The 15596-nt window shown below is 41.1% G+C and overlaps 1 protein-coding gene across 2 annotated transcripts in view; it reads right to left on the reverse strand.

Annotated features, from left to right (window-relative positions):
* Positions 1-9240: 9240 nt before the first annotated feature.
* qkia (QKI, KH domain containing, RNA binding a) overlaps positions 9241-15596 on the reverse strand; it is a 69872-nt gene continuing 63516 nt past the window's right edge. For both annotated transcript variants that reach the window (XM_068338010.1, XM_068338013.1), the window contains exon 8: positions 9241-15530. In XM_068338010.1, coding sequence (XP_068194111.1) covers positions 15514-15530 — 17 coding nt within the window. In that variant the 3' untranslated portion in view covers positions 9241-15513. The remainder of the gene's footprint in view (positions 15531-15596) is intronic.

Here is a 15596-nt window from a genome sequence, read left to right on the forward strand (position 1 = left end):
TATTTTAATGGGTTTGAAGTAATATCACAACGCTAATGAAAAGTTGCCCCGGGCCTACATGATTGGGTTGTGTGTGTGTGTGTGTGTGTGTGTGTGTGTGTGTGTGTGTGTGTGTGTGTGTGTGTGTGTGTGTGTGTGTGTGTGTGTGTAAGTGAGAGAGAACAGATTTGCGATAAGCCGCATTTAACATAACTCAGTGGAAATGTTACTGTGAGAGTTCATGTTGTTGTCTTTACATTATTTTGCCATGCAGCTTTGTCCATATGCTCCGTTTTATTTGTAACATTTATCCACGTTTAATTGTGTGTTCGTGGTGTTGCTCATTTGTGTGACGTCTTCGATCCCTCCAGCGAACACACGCTGTTGTTGACTAGTTATGTTCAGTTATTTCAAAGTTCATGCCACGTCAGGATTGCATCACATAATGACCATGGGGATCAGGAAATGCAAATATTTCTCAAATGAAAATGCACATGGTTGAATCGCATGTGCAATAACCCTTCCCAAAAACCCCATATCTGTAGACTTTTTATTATAATGTAGCTTTATTGCAATGTCAGATAAAACTGCAGACGAAATCCCAGCAGGGTACAGATAAATTACTCATCCACATAAAAGATGGAGTGGTGAAAATTATGCAGAATAAAAAGAAACCTTTGTAGAGAACTGCTCATATCATCTTTTTAATAAAGAGAATATGACGTATTGTCAGGAGGTCAACCGGATCGTGAGCGGATGCACTGTTGTCAGTGATTATGGAAAAAGTAAAAGTGAACAAGGTTGACTCATCCTTTCAAATCATTACGCCCATCATAATGTAAAGGCAGTAACCTTGGATTCTAAAGGCTGGTTCACATGCACTCATTGCCACTTAAAAAAAAAATCACTACTGGAAAGATGATTATGTATTATATTCTGGCAGGATGCAATACAGTGTTTAACCAAGGATGGCAGCAATACGACATAAGAACTGCAGGCGTCTTTAAACAGGATACAAGTACCATCCATCCAGTTCATCAGGGTGGGGTTGAAGGCCCCTGTCCCAGAGGGGATGGGCATGGGGGGAGGGCGGGTCCAAGGTCGGGGAACTGACTTTGGAAGAAGTGTGTGACCAAAACCATGAAAGAAAAAATTGTAAGTACCTGGAGCTGGTCCAAGACTGTAAGGACAAGAGGTGGCAGGTCTGTCTGTTGCCAGTGGAGATGGGCGGTAGAGGATTCCAGGCATAGGCCAATGTGTTCATTACTCTGGGTGTTATAGGAAAGGACAGGAAGCATTACAGGTTAAGTTAGGCAATAGGAAAAAGCCTCATGCTGGGTCTGGAATAAGAGGAGGAAGAGGCTCGAGAAAACCAGGAGCAGGAGGTTGGGGGGGTTGGACCACCGGTGTAGAGCTGCCAGCTGCAGAGTCAAAAGCCAAATGCAACCGGACACCAAATGACAACATCAGCTCCACCAGCAGGGTGACCACAGAAGAGGCATCCAGTGACCTTGTTGCAGAGGACAGGCTTTTGTCCAAAACGGTCTACGAACTGGGATGTTTGGCATCAACTACTTCCACAAACAATCCCACAATGCAATGCATTAAATTGATTTCACTGACATGGGACAAAAACCTTGACAATTCATCATAAAAGTTCAAATTCTCAACTTACTGCTCATTGTAGAGTAACCTGTTGAGCGGTTATAGTGAACAGTGAATGTCTCCTTCATTTCCATGTCTGTTTTCCTTCATATGTGGTCGTCCTTCACCTCTGCTCCTCGTGACCCACCAGCAGGTTTCCAGCCACTAAATCAGAGTTGGCATTTTCCTGACTGGCTTTAAGTTTCACAGACGCAGCTCAGAATCTTACATTGTGATAACATCAGTGTAGTAGAAACAGCAAGAGGTAAGATCTTTCTTTTAACTGATTACTACACAATTATCTCACTCACCTGTGGCACTTACAGCCCACAGTGCGGCCCAGTGTGTGAGCTCAATAATAAATAGGGTAACATTATATAAGCTCTCCTTTCCTTGTGCTCACTAAGTTGTAGAGCAGTGAATAACAGTGACAGCCCGGCACCATGTTCCATCAGGCTGGGGGAATGATGCAGCTGTCAGCTTCAATTAGTGATGTAATGTCTTGGATCAGAGCAGTGGGATGGACCCAGGGAGGGTTTGAGGAGGTCAGAGAGGGGAACCATGGCAACCCGGGGCTGAAGAACAACAACTGTAGGGTGAGGACAGACTAGAGGTTGAAATCTGGTGTGAGGAGGTCTGGAGAGTCTGGGAATGAATGAAGAACAAATATTTAGCGAGAAGACAAAGGGTTTTGTGATCCGTCCATCTTTTCTTGCTCCTCCAGGACTTGAAAATACAAAACTAAAACTTCCCACAAAGGTTCGGACTGTTCATCATCTTTTCAACGAGGCCCAAAACATCAAAATAATGAGTAGCATATATAACCATGCTTTTGAAATAAAAAGGGTTGAGGTTCAGCATTAATCTTTAACCTTATAGCTGATTATAGAGAATGTGAAGCTTCTTTTCTCACTCTAAGGTTGGATGGGGAGGAAAAAATTAGCATATCTCAGAACTGTAGGAATTATGGGAAAAAAAACAACAACCTTTCGCTACTTTGGCAGTAAATAATTCTTACATCATCCAATCACTCTATCTCTCTAATTCCTCCACTCCAACAGAAAAGATCCCCAAGTTTGAGAACAGTCTGCACTCCCTTCACCAAGCTCTATACATCTGTGTGTGTGTGTGTGTGTGTGTGTGTGTGTGTGTGTGTGTGTGTGTGTGTGTGTGTGTGTGTGTGTGTGTGTGTGTGTGTGTGTGTGTGTGTGTGTGTGTGTGTGTGTGTGTGTGTGTGTGTGTGTGTGAATGCCAACATGTTCTGAGAAGACGGACAGGTATGAAAACCAGAACAAAAGACTTTTCTAATGTTTAAAATTTATGTCTGCCTGGATTAATTACAGACACACTAGAAATACACATCCAAGAACAATGTAGTCATTTGTCTCCCTCATCAACCACACACACACACACACACACACACACACACACACACACACACACACACACACACACACACTCATGCACGCACACACACACTAAAAAAACAATTGCTGCATGCTAATGTGACGTCTTTCCATGCCTCAGGGATGAGATTATGTCTGCGTGTATATTTGGAAGTCGTATGGCAGGAAGTTCATTACTGCCTTTCCGCTCAGTGTGAGGCCGCCGCGCACTGAGCGGCTCGCCGTGACTTCAAGGCATGCTGGGAGCTCAGCCTGAGGGAGAAACACACCCAGAATGGATGTACATCCTTAACAGCAGACATTTAAAATAAACATTAATCTGAAAACAAATAATCCCAGAATAAATTACACCTGCTGTTTCCACTCTATATTTCTACACATGATTAATTTTGCCTTTATTATTAGATGCATCCGCTGTGCACAGGTACGTTTTGACAAATAGGTCTATTTTAAAAAAATCAAGATTGAATTCAAGTAGATTTGTTTGATGATGATTTCAAATATGAGCATATTTTTGAAGCATAGAGCTGAACATAATCATCTGTGTCCTGCCTTAGCCATGCATAGAACTAATCAAATCTCCTGAGATGTTATGACTTAACCTTCCTGTTCAGGCTTTATTGTTATTTCCTGACTTTGGAGTGAAAAAATAGAAAAAGTGGAGAAAAAAAAACAGTTTCTATATTTGAATTGGCTGAATTTATCTGTATCGCATAAGCAGCGCTGGAGGATTATATGTCATTGGAGAGATGCACTCCACTGGAGTCTGTGTGTGCATGTGTGTGTGTGCGCGCGCGTGTGTGTGTGTGTGTGTTTGTGTGTGTGTGCGTGCGCGTGTGTGATTGAGTGCTGGGCCAGAGTGCAGCGAGACACAGGTGTATTAAATTGGGTCAGCATTTTCATTTCCCAGGGTGTATACACACACACACACACACACACACACACACACACACACACACACACACACACACACACACACACACACACACACACACACGCACACACACACACACACAGAACAGAATAGTGCTATTTCAAAGTGAACCCTGAGACAAACAATTCAGTACACGCTCTGCAGAGTAACACACACACTCACGCACACACACACACACACACACATATATATTTTTACAGTATAGCTTGCGTGCACATACACACATTAACACTTCCCAGATAAGTGGGATTAAGAGATTCATAGCCTGAGTCAGAAACAAGAAAATTGAGAAAAGTTGTTATCGCTCATTTTGTGCTTTGTGATGATATTTATGGTGTTTAATCACCATTGTGTGTGGAAATAATGTTTACACTGCTGTAATGTCCTAGGTTCAAACCACAGGGAGGATGGGTCAAAGGTCATCTCCCCTCAAAGAGCCCTGAGGTTCCGTAAAGAGGAAGCGTGGACTTTGCTCTTGTGTGTGTGTGTGTGTGTGTCTTGTTCTGGGATGACCTTTCCTGGTGTTCCAGCACGGAAGTCTGTTTTATCTTGAAAAGCCTTTTATTACAGCAGCAACAACAGGAGTTGACAGCAGCAAGAACACACAGTAAGACAAAGAAACAGAAAACACAGACAGAAAGGCTTTGAAACTATGCAACTAGTGCTATTTGTATCCTGCTAACAGGACTACATTAGACTACGGTTTGATTGTAAACCAGAAAATAGGTGCTGCCATACTCTGGTGTCACTTTCCTACTGAATCACAGGGACAGAATACCCTCTGGACCACAGACATTAACATGATTCCAGGAATTAGCACTGGTTAGCAACCATTTGCATCTGGGTTCAAATCTCTAGCGATTATCCTTTTGTTCCCTCAATGGTTTTATGATTTAAAATAAAACATCATATACCATCGGAAATATTGGTGAATATATCTTCTTATTTGTGAATCAGCACAGAAAATGTTCCTGAGACACAAGGAGGCTCACAATGAAAGCTATTTATATACACGGGTTGCATGATTATCGCACCAGCACTAGTAAACAATTAGCAGAGGTTAATTAACTGTGCTCTCACTTCTACTGCCTCATTCGAAGGACCAGCTGAAGATCTTAAAGTCCAATAAATGTGGAGTAGTTGACACACAGGACTACAAAACACAGATTAGCATAGGATAACTAATCCACTGTGACAGAGGGTAAATGATGCAAGCAGAAAGTTTATGATTTATTTTTTTATCAGCAAACTGAACCGTTAGTTTTGCCTGAGAGGAAAAACCCTGGTGATAACTTTTAGTCTGACACTTCACGTTTAATGTCCAATCACATTGTAAGGAGCAGATGGATGGAGTTTTTATTTGTACTAATGCAAAAGGCATATAAAATCATGATATAAATTTTTTTGACATTTAACAGTCAACAAAGCATACATATACAAGGCTTATTGTAAATTTTTTTAAAAAGTAATCATTCATTCATCTTGATTACCTGCTTCTTCCACTGTTCCCGTGTCATGGGGTTGCTGGAGCCTATCCCAGCAGAGTTGGGGCAAGAAACAGGGTACACACCGGATGCGACGCCTGTGCACCGCGGAGCCACATGAAGGACGGACAAAACACTCACACACACACACACACACTCACACCTGTGGACAATTTGAGATCGACCAATTTGCCGGAAGTGCACATTTTTTTGAAGGTGGGAAGAAGCTGGAGAACTCAGAGAGAATCCACGCAGACAGGGGGAGAACATACAGACTCCAGTAAGCGACAGCGCTGCCCACTGGACCACCGTGCTGCTCAATTAACACAATTGATGACAGAAAATTTATTACATAGTTTATACAAGTTTGGAGGGCCAGCATACGAGCCCATACATGGCCCACAGGCTGTAGTTTACCTATACCTGCTATTGACCTTGTTTTGACCTTTCAAAGTAAAAGCGCGGAGGTGATTGGCTGATCGCCACTGAGACTAAGATAGATGTCACATAACTTCCTGATGAGCGGAATGTGTGGAATCGATCACCAGAGATCAACGCTACATTTATGTCTCCCTCACTCCTCTTCACTGATATAAAACTCAAAGGATTATGGGAAAAGTATAACTATAGACATGTATTTCAGTTTATAGAATACTACATGCAATGGGCTTTGAGGTGTTTGTCAGCAGTGATATTAAATCATTCATATTATAAACCTTGAATGTGTTCAATGACACAAATGTTGGTTAATTGACTTGTTGGTATTGAAGTAACGGTAGCGTTTGTAATATTACCAACCTCAATAAGAAATTAGGTCTTACTGACTTTAGGTTTCTCAAATTATAAATAAAATTAAAACTATGAATGCAAGTTTCATCTTTTTATCCAACACCAAAGCAATTAGAGATGATAATGAAATGGCTGTAAAGGTGTTTCCCTTTTCCTTTTCTTTTTTTTTTTTAATGTTATCTTTCATTGTTGACTTCTCATATTTCAGTAGGTGAATTTCTTCTGACAAAACATTCATTCCGTCCTGTTGTTCTAATCTCCCAAGATGAAAACTAAAAGTTTAAGATGAGAGAGCAACAATCACTTATATTAAGGCCGACTCATCGACTTGGAGCTGAATTCCGTCTGCAGTTGTTTTTATTTCCGTCCACCTGCTGGGAGCCTCAGACGCTGAGGCGCGCCCGACGTGACGTCACAGCCGCACCTGTTCCGCATCTCTGTCAGCACCGGGTGCCGCCGTGAAGCCCGTGGAATCCACACCTGTCTGGGTCAGTCAACACACAGGCAACATGTGGGACAGGAGACTAAACGTGATGTGGCGTCACGGGGGCCTCGAGGTTTCCCACGGAGAGATGGATGTTCTTCAGAGGACAGAGTGGTCTCTTGTTTTTCAGCGCAGCGTCGTGGGCTTCAGAATGACTGATTCCCTCCTCTGGGATCCCAGTAATAAATAAAGCTGCTCCTCTTTCTAACGCACCGGGCTGCGCGCAAAACCCAGCTGCTCGGCCGCGTCAGTCGACACAGGTGCCCGCAAAACAATAGCGTTTCATTCATGAAACTAAACTTAACACCCGAAGCAACTGTGCGCATTAAAAGGACACACACACACACACACACACACACACACACACACACACACACACACACATACACACACGGGCATCAGGACCCACAGAGAAACAGCTGCACTGTGATGAATGCTCTCTATTCATTCCAGAGGAAGCTGCTTCATCTGTCACTACTGATGCAACCCTTCCACTCCACCCTTCACAACACACACACACACACACACACACACACACACACACACACACACACACACACACACACACACACACACACACACACACACACACACACACACAGGCTCCCTCTCTGTGATTAGTCTCCCAGCTGGTCTCTGCGACAAATGCTCCTTTGATGCATCTTCCCGGGGGCCAGAGCCACCATCAGCACCCCCCGCAACCTACTCCTCCTCCCCTCTACTTCTCGACTCCTTTTCTCGCCCTCCCTGCATGACATTAAAGTTACCCCCCCCCACCCCCCTCCTTCGTGAACCGTTACTCCCCACTGTCCTATTCAGCATCAGCAGCACCAGCGGCAACATCCTCCAGGAAGATGAGAGAAAAGAGAGGAAGATTTCTTTTTCTTACCCGATTTGAAGCGTAATGAGGTTCATTTCAAAGTCCTTATGGGTTGTTTTTTAATTTTTTTTTTGCGTATCGGAATAAGGAATGGGAATCTGTGACTACACACCTGCACTGCGTTCCTTTACGCGTAACAGCCGGTCTGTCTCTCCCAGGGCGTCAGGAAACCCATAAGACTTGTGTACTTGTGCAGCGCTGTAAACGCAGCACCGACTCATCAGTTTGACAAGGAAAGAAGTGATAATCACCCATTCGAGTGTCAGGTTGCCATTACTGTCTTCTATCCATTTTCTGTAAGTGATTATACTTTGCTGCGCCGGCGCTTGGAGCCAATCCCCTCTGACTCCGGGCAGGAGGCAGGGCGCCCTCTGGACACATCATTTAATTACTGGGTTGATCCATTTCTTCCAAAGGGAGACTAATGTCGCTTCTGCGAGCACTTTTACTTAATTCCAATTCCCTCAGAGTTGATCCGCAGTTTTGGTGGTCAGATTGAAACGTCACCCAATGACACCATGAAGAAAAATGGAGCCCAATGTTAAGGTTTAATAGTTTGTTCAAGTTTGAATTAAAATAAATATGTAGGATCTCTAGATGTGATATATGTGACGATACTGATTTGGTATTTTTCTTTTATTCGGCCACAACTTTTTAATGTGTGATGTTTTTTAAAGCCCGCATGAGAAGGATCTCAGAGCACCACAGCTTTATGCGTGAAAATCAACATGTTTGGAATATCCTTTTTAATGTTGTGATTAAAAACTAAAAAAGTAAAGACATTTAAGTGGAATCGCTTTCTGTTGTCACTATTTCACTTGAATTTATAGCTGTTCTTGAGAACATTTTTTAATAAGGTCTCCCACAGAGCTGTAGGTCACTATATGATGTATTCATGATAACATAAGACTTCAAATGGGTCCAACTCCATGTGAGACCCCTTAAGAATAAATTTAAGGTACAATGACAGGACTCAAAATTGAATTTCACCAGGTAAATCTCATCATGACCTTCTAATACTTTTTTATTATAGGAATAACTTGATGTACGACGTTCTGGTCTCATGGTTGTAAACAAGCTCTCCCATTATGACGTATGATAATGGCTGGTTGACCTCTGTGTGGAGTTCACCGAGCAGGAATGACACACAAGCTGTGTGGAACTACCATCAGTCTTTATTGGAATAGATCGGTTGCTAAACGGTGTCCGTGTCCAGCAGAAGTATGACAAACCTATCGCCATGGTGCTTTGTGTCATCTGTCACACATGTTGGCTGGAGGAGGCGGGGAAGGATCGATGGCAGCAGACCAGAGTGGAATGCTGAGGGTTTATGTGCTATTTGTTCCCTTGAACAGACATATTAAAAATGACTTAAACGGATTTCACCAGCAAATACCGTCTCCAAAAGGAAAGCATTTGTCAACACGTCAAAAATCTCACCAAAAACGCACAGAAATTCAAGAGAGAGCTTGATCTCACTTTTGGCGCTCAAGTGATTTACTTTTCCAAGTGATGAACTTTCACATTTTATTTCCTAGAGATGCAGCACACCTACCTTTAAACGGCAAAGTCAAATCCAGACACGATTTCACCGATAAAGAAGCAAAAGACCAGTCGAGGTAGAACAGTCAGAGGGAAGCTTGTAAATAAGGTTCTTTATTGCACACATGACATTTTTTTTGTTTTTTGTTTTTTGTTTGGGCGTGAGCAACAATAACTGGTATTACATGTTTTACACCCTATTCAAAATTCTGAGTCTAACCTGCTATAAAACACCGTAACACAAAAAACAAAATAAAGGCTACTTTCACATGGAAACTTACAACTCCACAAAAACAAAAAAAAATCTCACAGATTTTAGTGCACCACTATATGGATGAGAAACTTACAATTTATACCTTACTAGTATAATTTTAGGAAAAAACGGAGTTTTATCACAGTCAACAAAGAAAAAAAATTCCAGTGGGGGTAAAAATTTTTCCTATGATGTGATCTGATAGCCTTTTGAACACCTGAGTGCTACATCGCTGAGACCAATACTGGTTGGTTAACCTGCTGTTTAACTCATTGGAGGAATGTTTGTTAAACAGAAGAAAAATAAAGGATTGACAGGTGAAAAGGCAGTTAGTAGGTAAAAACAGTGAATGCCCTGTGACAAATCTGGAAAAGGCACTAGAATCATTGGCAGAAATGGCAGCAATAAAGGGACTTTTATTGTATATCATCCTATAAAACGTTCCCTGGTGATCTAATTTTAAAAAAGGTTATCAAATGGGAAAAGTAAGTCCTGATGGTTTTTTTTTTTTGGTCAAACCTTTCCCAGTATCTATTTTTAGGAATAAGTACAAGTGTGTTGGCATTCTTTTTTCTGTGCTCACCCAAAAAGCTTTTACTGAAACAGAGGGCGACAGAAAAATGGCACTTGAATGATTGAGTACAAAAATATAATTTCTCAATCTCGTGACAGAAGGCACTTTTTACTTGCACAGACACACCACTTTAGGCAGTGTTTTGTTGTACATTGTGATGTGGAAAAATCACTCAGTGGTTGTGAGTCACAGACAACCTCTAGCATAAAAAAAAAAATGGAAGGGTTTATATAAATTGCTAATGGATGGACGGATTTGAGCTCAAGTTGCTCAGTGCTGCACAAAGGAGTCATTCAAAAAAATTAAGAGGACAACTTTACATAAATCATAGAGGAAAAAAGTTCATGGTTGAGAAATTTAAATGCATTAAAAGGAGGGGCTGGAAGCCGGTAAACCAATCTGTTTTCACCCGCTGGTAAACAAGCAGGTGAAAACAACTGTTGTCACATCAGACACGTGTTAATTCCAGAGAGAAATGTTAAGTTTGATGTTAGACACTTTTAATCCTTGTTCTTTGCAGCTGAGACGTGAAATAATTTGCAACATTTAAGGCCAAGTTGCTTTTGTTGTGCAGATTTAAAGAAAGGGTGGGGGGGGGATCTGGAGGCATCACTCAGTGGGTTAAAGTGATAATCAGGATTAATGAAGTTAATCTGCTGTTTGTGTGTCAATGTCAAAACTGTATTAGTGAAGGAGGAAGAATAGAAAGAAGAAAGAAAGAACCCTCGGTTGTGTGCGCTGACAGTAGTAGAATGAACGTGTTGGCAGTGTTCCAGACCAAAAAAAACAAAACGTACCCCCCCCAACAAACAATAAATACTAGCTAGCCAAGAGCTTTATCAGGACTTCACACTGGAAGGAATATTAAGGTTATTTTGATCCCAAAGTACTTCATACTGGCATAGTGTACTGGTGTGTGTCTAAGTGTTATGGCTGCGCCCAAATGGCCCAGTATTAGCCATTATATCAATAAGCCGTATGTGGAGAAGTGTTCACCAAACGGACAGCAGCTGGTGACGACTGTTACACTGCAAACCAGGCAGAACGACTACGGAGAAAAAAAACACACACAACGGGGCAGATTTATGATATCACCACTGTCATTTATAAATGTGCCTGGACTTCCTGCTGTAAATAACTCACTACATCTATAATGTGAGCTGAAATGAGATGTCCTGCATAATGCTTTGCATAATTCACAGTAAAATTAATACTTTTTGAGATGAATGATGTGCAGCGTTTATTTTTTTTTCTATCCCCATTTGCGCAGATTATCCTGCACTAACCAACGGTTAGGAAAAACGGGAAATAGATTCTTATCCTAGGGATTTTAGGTGTGTAACTGTTTGGAAGAGGGAACAGTTCACCCACATGTTAGACTAGTGACCTGAAGAAACCTTCCTATGAAGGTAGGGGGGGGGTTTGCAATGGTAAAGAAAGATAGGATGATTAACAAGACAGATGTGTCCGACAGAGGCGGCGGGACACAACAGCAGCGCTTGGACTGAGCGGCGGGGTGTGAGGGGGGGCAGGTATGAAAAGTGTGAGCAGGCTTCTCCAGCACAGAGGTGAGAGCTGAGCGCGTGAGCGGGAGTGAAGGACACTTATCAACTCGTGCAGGTTCCGTTAGGATGTGTGTGTGCGCGCCGAGTGATCCATGTCGAGCAAATAAATGTACACGGTCGGCGACCGAGTGTTTCCTATCAAGTCAGTCAGTGTAAGTGGAGGCCAGACACCAGTTTTAATTGTTAGTCCGTGAACCAGACCAGGGTAATACATTCAAGAAACTGGTTAAAAACACAAGACAAAATATCAGCAAGTTAGTAAAATTCTTACTAAGAATGTTTTATTAAAATAAATGCCAAGAGGTTAATAAGAAAAATAACAGCATACACCATGAAAATGACAAGAAAACTAATAAAATAGCTCATGAGTTAAACAAGCTGGGAGTTGGCAAGAAAACAAAACAAAATATAACTGGGAAAAGGCAACACTCCCCACAAGAGACAAGTTTTCAAGAAGTAAAAGAGAAGAGAGAGGAGAGGGGAGGGAGGGGGTCGGTGGTGCAGTGGGTTTCATTAAAAAACAAAAACACACACACTCAGAAACATGATTAATATACATATAAAATGAGATTAGAAAAATACATTATAAACCTGTAACAATGGCTGCTGTTAATTACATTATCATACATGTAGTAGGCAGGCCAGAGAATACGGTAGGTATAGAGATAACCTTTCACCTGATGGACTTATCCAGCCTTTCACAATGACACAGCAAGTTGTAACATTGCAGAGGGAATTTTCTAATACTGTCAAATGCTGAATAGCCATCGCTTGCTCCGCATTAATATTGCATTTAATTTAAAATAATAACACTGAAAAAAAAAAGAGGATTTCATTGACCTTTTCTGTGTAACAGCATGATGGAGCTATGAATAATAGAAACTGCCAAGTACAGGACTGGGATCTGAGAATTCCTCAAATTTCATATTATCGAGTAGATTCCTGCAATAAACTGTCAGCTGTTTCAATAACTGAGAAGTATTTAGAGGAAATAAGAGTTGCTTGTTTTTTATTATCCAGCATTTGTCCGTCATTAATGTCAGGATTGTCCTGACGATTGCTTTAATTGACAGATATGGATTCAATTTGGAGATGTTGAAACAAAGGTCACCGATCAACGGGTGACGACTCCCTCACACATATCTGTTATTTATTGGGTTTTAAATGTGGTGTATTCTTCTCAGCTCATGATCAAAATATCTTTTGGCAGACTACTGCATTGTTATTGGCAGTTCAATTTGTTCTAGGAAGTCACAGTAATAAAAAAAACAACCAAAACAAAAAAAAACAAAAAAACAAAAGAAACAGAAAAAAACAACCAAGCGAGAAAAAAAACAACAACAAATCAAGACAATAATTCATATGGTTGTTAAAATCTGAATTTAAAAAGAACAAATCCTGCACATACAGCAGAGTAAAGGGCCATCGAGTCGAGGAATAAAGAAACATAAAATCAATTTCAGGAAGACAAAACCATGGCACATATTTTAGCTGGTCGGAACGACTGCTATTCTTTTTGCATAGAATAACTTGGGTAACGCCACGATCTGGTGGGAGCTACCCTGCTCAACTATTCAGAGCATGAAACACTTGCCATTCCTCTCTGCGCCACCTTGGTGGGTGCTGGATATTACTGAACACAAGTGGAATACTCAGAAAGAAACCACAGTTGATAAGGCACTTTGATTTGATCCTTTCAAAACTCTCTAGGCGTCTGTATCGCTTCTGATCCTCGCTAGCTTTTCAAGGGTTATGACTGGTTTGTCTTCATCTTCTTTCTAATCATATCCAAAAGGTAACAGCACTTTTTTTTTTCCCTCACCCACTCAGTTTTCTGTTTCTCCCATATGCCGTCTTATTTTTTTTTTAATTTTAATTTTTTTCTGATTTTGTAAATCCAAGTAAAGTATCAAAAGCTAAAATTGCCAAAAATAGAATTTTCATTTTTCTCTTTTCCAGCACCCTGTAAAATTATGTTTTGTTCTCCTCTTTATTTTTATATGCAATGACAGATATCTACATTTTTATATATATATTTATATTTATATATATATATAAGACGTATGTATAAAGCAATTTGAACAGGCAGGCATGGCTTTCACATCCTATTTTTTTCTTGAGAGAGTTTAACAAAAGGTTCGTGGGCTCAGAAGCTAAATATGACCACAGGGAAGTGTGACACATTGTGGATGCGCTTTTGGATGGGTTGCCTTGTGTCTAAATTTAAAAAAATTCACCCCTCCCCCACCCTGTGATGTCTCAACTTAAAGTTAATGGGGTTATTGGGGAAAAAAAAAAGGTGAAAAAAAAAAAAAAAGCATTTGGAAATGGTCAAATGCCGAAAAAGAAAAACTAAATTAAACTGAAATAAAGACAGACACTCTTTTGGCAACGAGGCTGATGATACAACTCAATACGGAAAGTCAGGCATCGTCACGAGCACCTTTATGTACAAACCTTCAAAATACCTTTCCCCTTAGCTGACATTAACGTGTTGATTTAGTGTTATTTGTCTGCATTCTCCCCCCCTCAGAAAAAACAACAACATATTAATGGGTGAAAAATCATCTAGTGACTGGCTGTCTGTTCCAGCTCAAGGCAGGCACCACAAACACACCTCACCTATCTCTAACATCACAGAGCTCTCTCCATGAGATAGATGCATAATTGCAGATATAATTCACTGGAAACCCCTTTGGCTAAATATGCACACTTAATACTTTTTTGTCTTTTCGATCAAAGCTCAGCTAACTAATTGAGATATTTTTTTTTCTACTAAATACATCAGGCACTGTATAACGGATGTAGTGTGGATGGGGGCATAGCAATGATCAATAGCTAAGCACTGCTCCGACGGCCCCAAAGCCTCAACACACCCTACTTTCATTGTAGTATTAATTAAAAACACACACACGCACACACACACACACACGCACACACACACACATCCTCCCCAAATAGTGACCCTCCCCCATCTTGCCCTTCATGGTTTACTTTCTTGCAGCCTGCTTCAAACATCTCGATTGCATTTCGTTTTCCAGAGATAACCATCTGGTTTATTTTGGCTAAGTCAATTTAAGCAAAGCTAATTAGTCGAACATGAACGACAGGAAAAACAAAACCAAAAGGAGAAAAATGACTTAAAATATACAAAAAAAACCAAAACAAAACAACAACACTCAAGACAGAAACACAATTGATTAAAAAAAAAAAAAAAAGCTTCCTTTTGCAAACATTTGAGCCATGCTTTTTGGAACAACAGACACAAAGCTGTTTGGAAGTGCACACCCAGAATGTGTCAGCTCAGAATGACATCAGAGCTCAACAACTGCACATGTGAAATATGACAGAAATTAAACAAGTTAATGTGAGTGTACGTTCTCTTTCCTTCAGTTTCTTTTTCTCTACCATGGGGGGTGGTGGTCACGACAAGTGTGACAGCAGGTAGGGGGGGGGGGGCTCTTACATTTGAAGGGAGGTGAAGGGTGAGTGGGGGCAATGCCATTGTTCTGAAACCACATGGTTTTCGTCAAACAAGTGTTGAACTTTTGATTCATACAAATGAGGTCACCAAATTGGAGCGATTATAGGAGGGTGGGGTGGGCAGGTTCGGGTGGGGGTCTTTATTGCTATATAATTCAGTGCAGATTCATGAGTAATACCGCAGCACATCCACCCATTGTATGATTCATGAAGAAAAAGAAAGAGAAAGAATGGGAATCGAACTCAATGAACAGAGGGAAAAAATGAATATTACACATGTTGTTGGGTTTTGTTGTGTTTCTGTGAAGATTCTGCGTTGGTTTTTATTTTTTTTATTTTTTTACGTGTTAGGGTAACTGTATGGGCAGGCGCCTCTCTCTTTCTCTCACTTGCGTCCGAGAGGCTAGCAAAAGGCAATTACCAGTTAACTGATCAGCAGGCAGGCTTGGGGCGGCTCGTCATTGGGTGAAGAGTTCAGAGGTCAGAAGGTCATGTGTTAGTTGCCGGTGGCGGCTAGGTGGTTAGAAAACAAAAACAAAACAAACAGAAAAAAAAGATAGAAAGGATATTAGTGTCAGC

The sequence above is a fragment of the Antennarius striatus genome, chromosome 17 (genome assembly GCF_040054535.1).
Source record: "Antennarius striatus isolate MH-2024 chromosome 17, ASM4005453v1, whole genome shotgun sequence".
Classification (NCBI taxonomy): Eukaryota; Metazoa; Chordata; class Actinopteri; order Lophiiformes; family Antennariidae; genus Antennarius; species Antennarius striatus.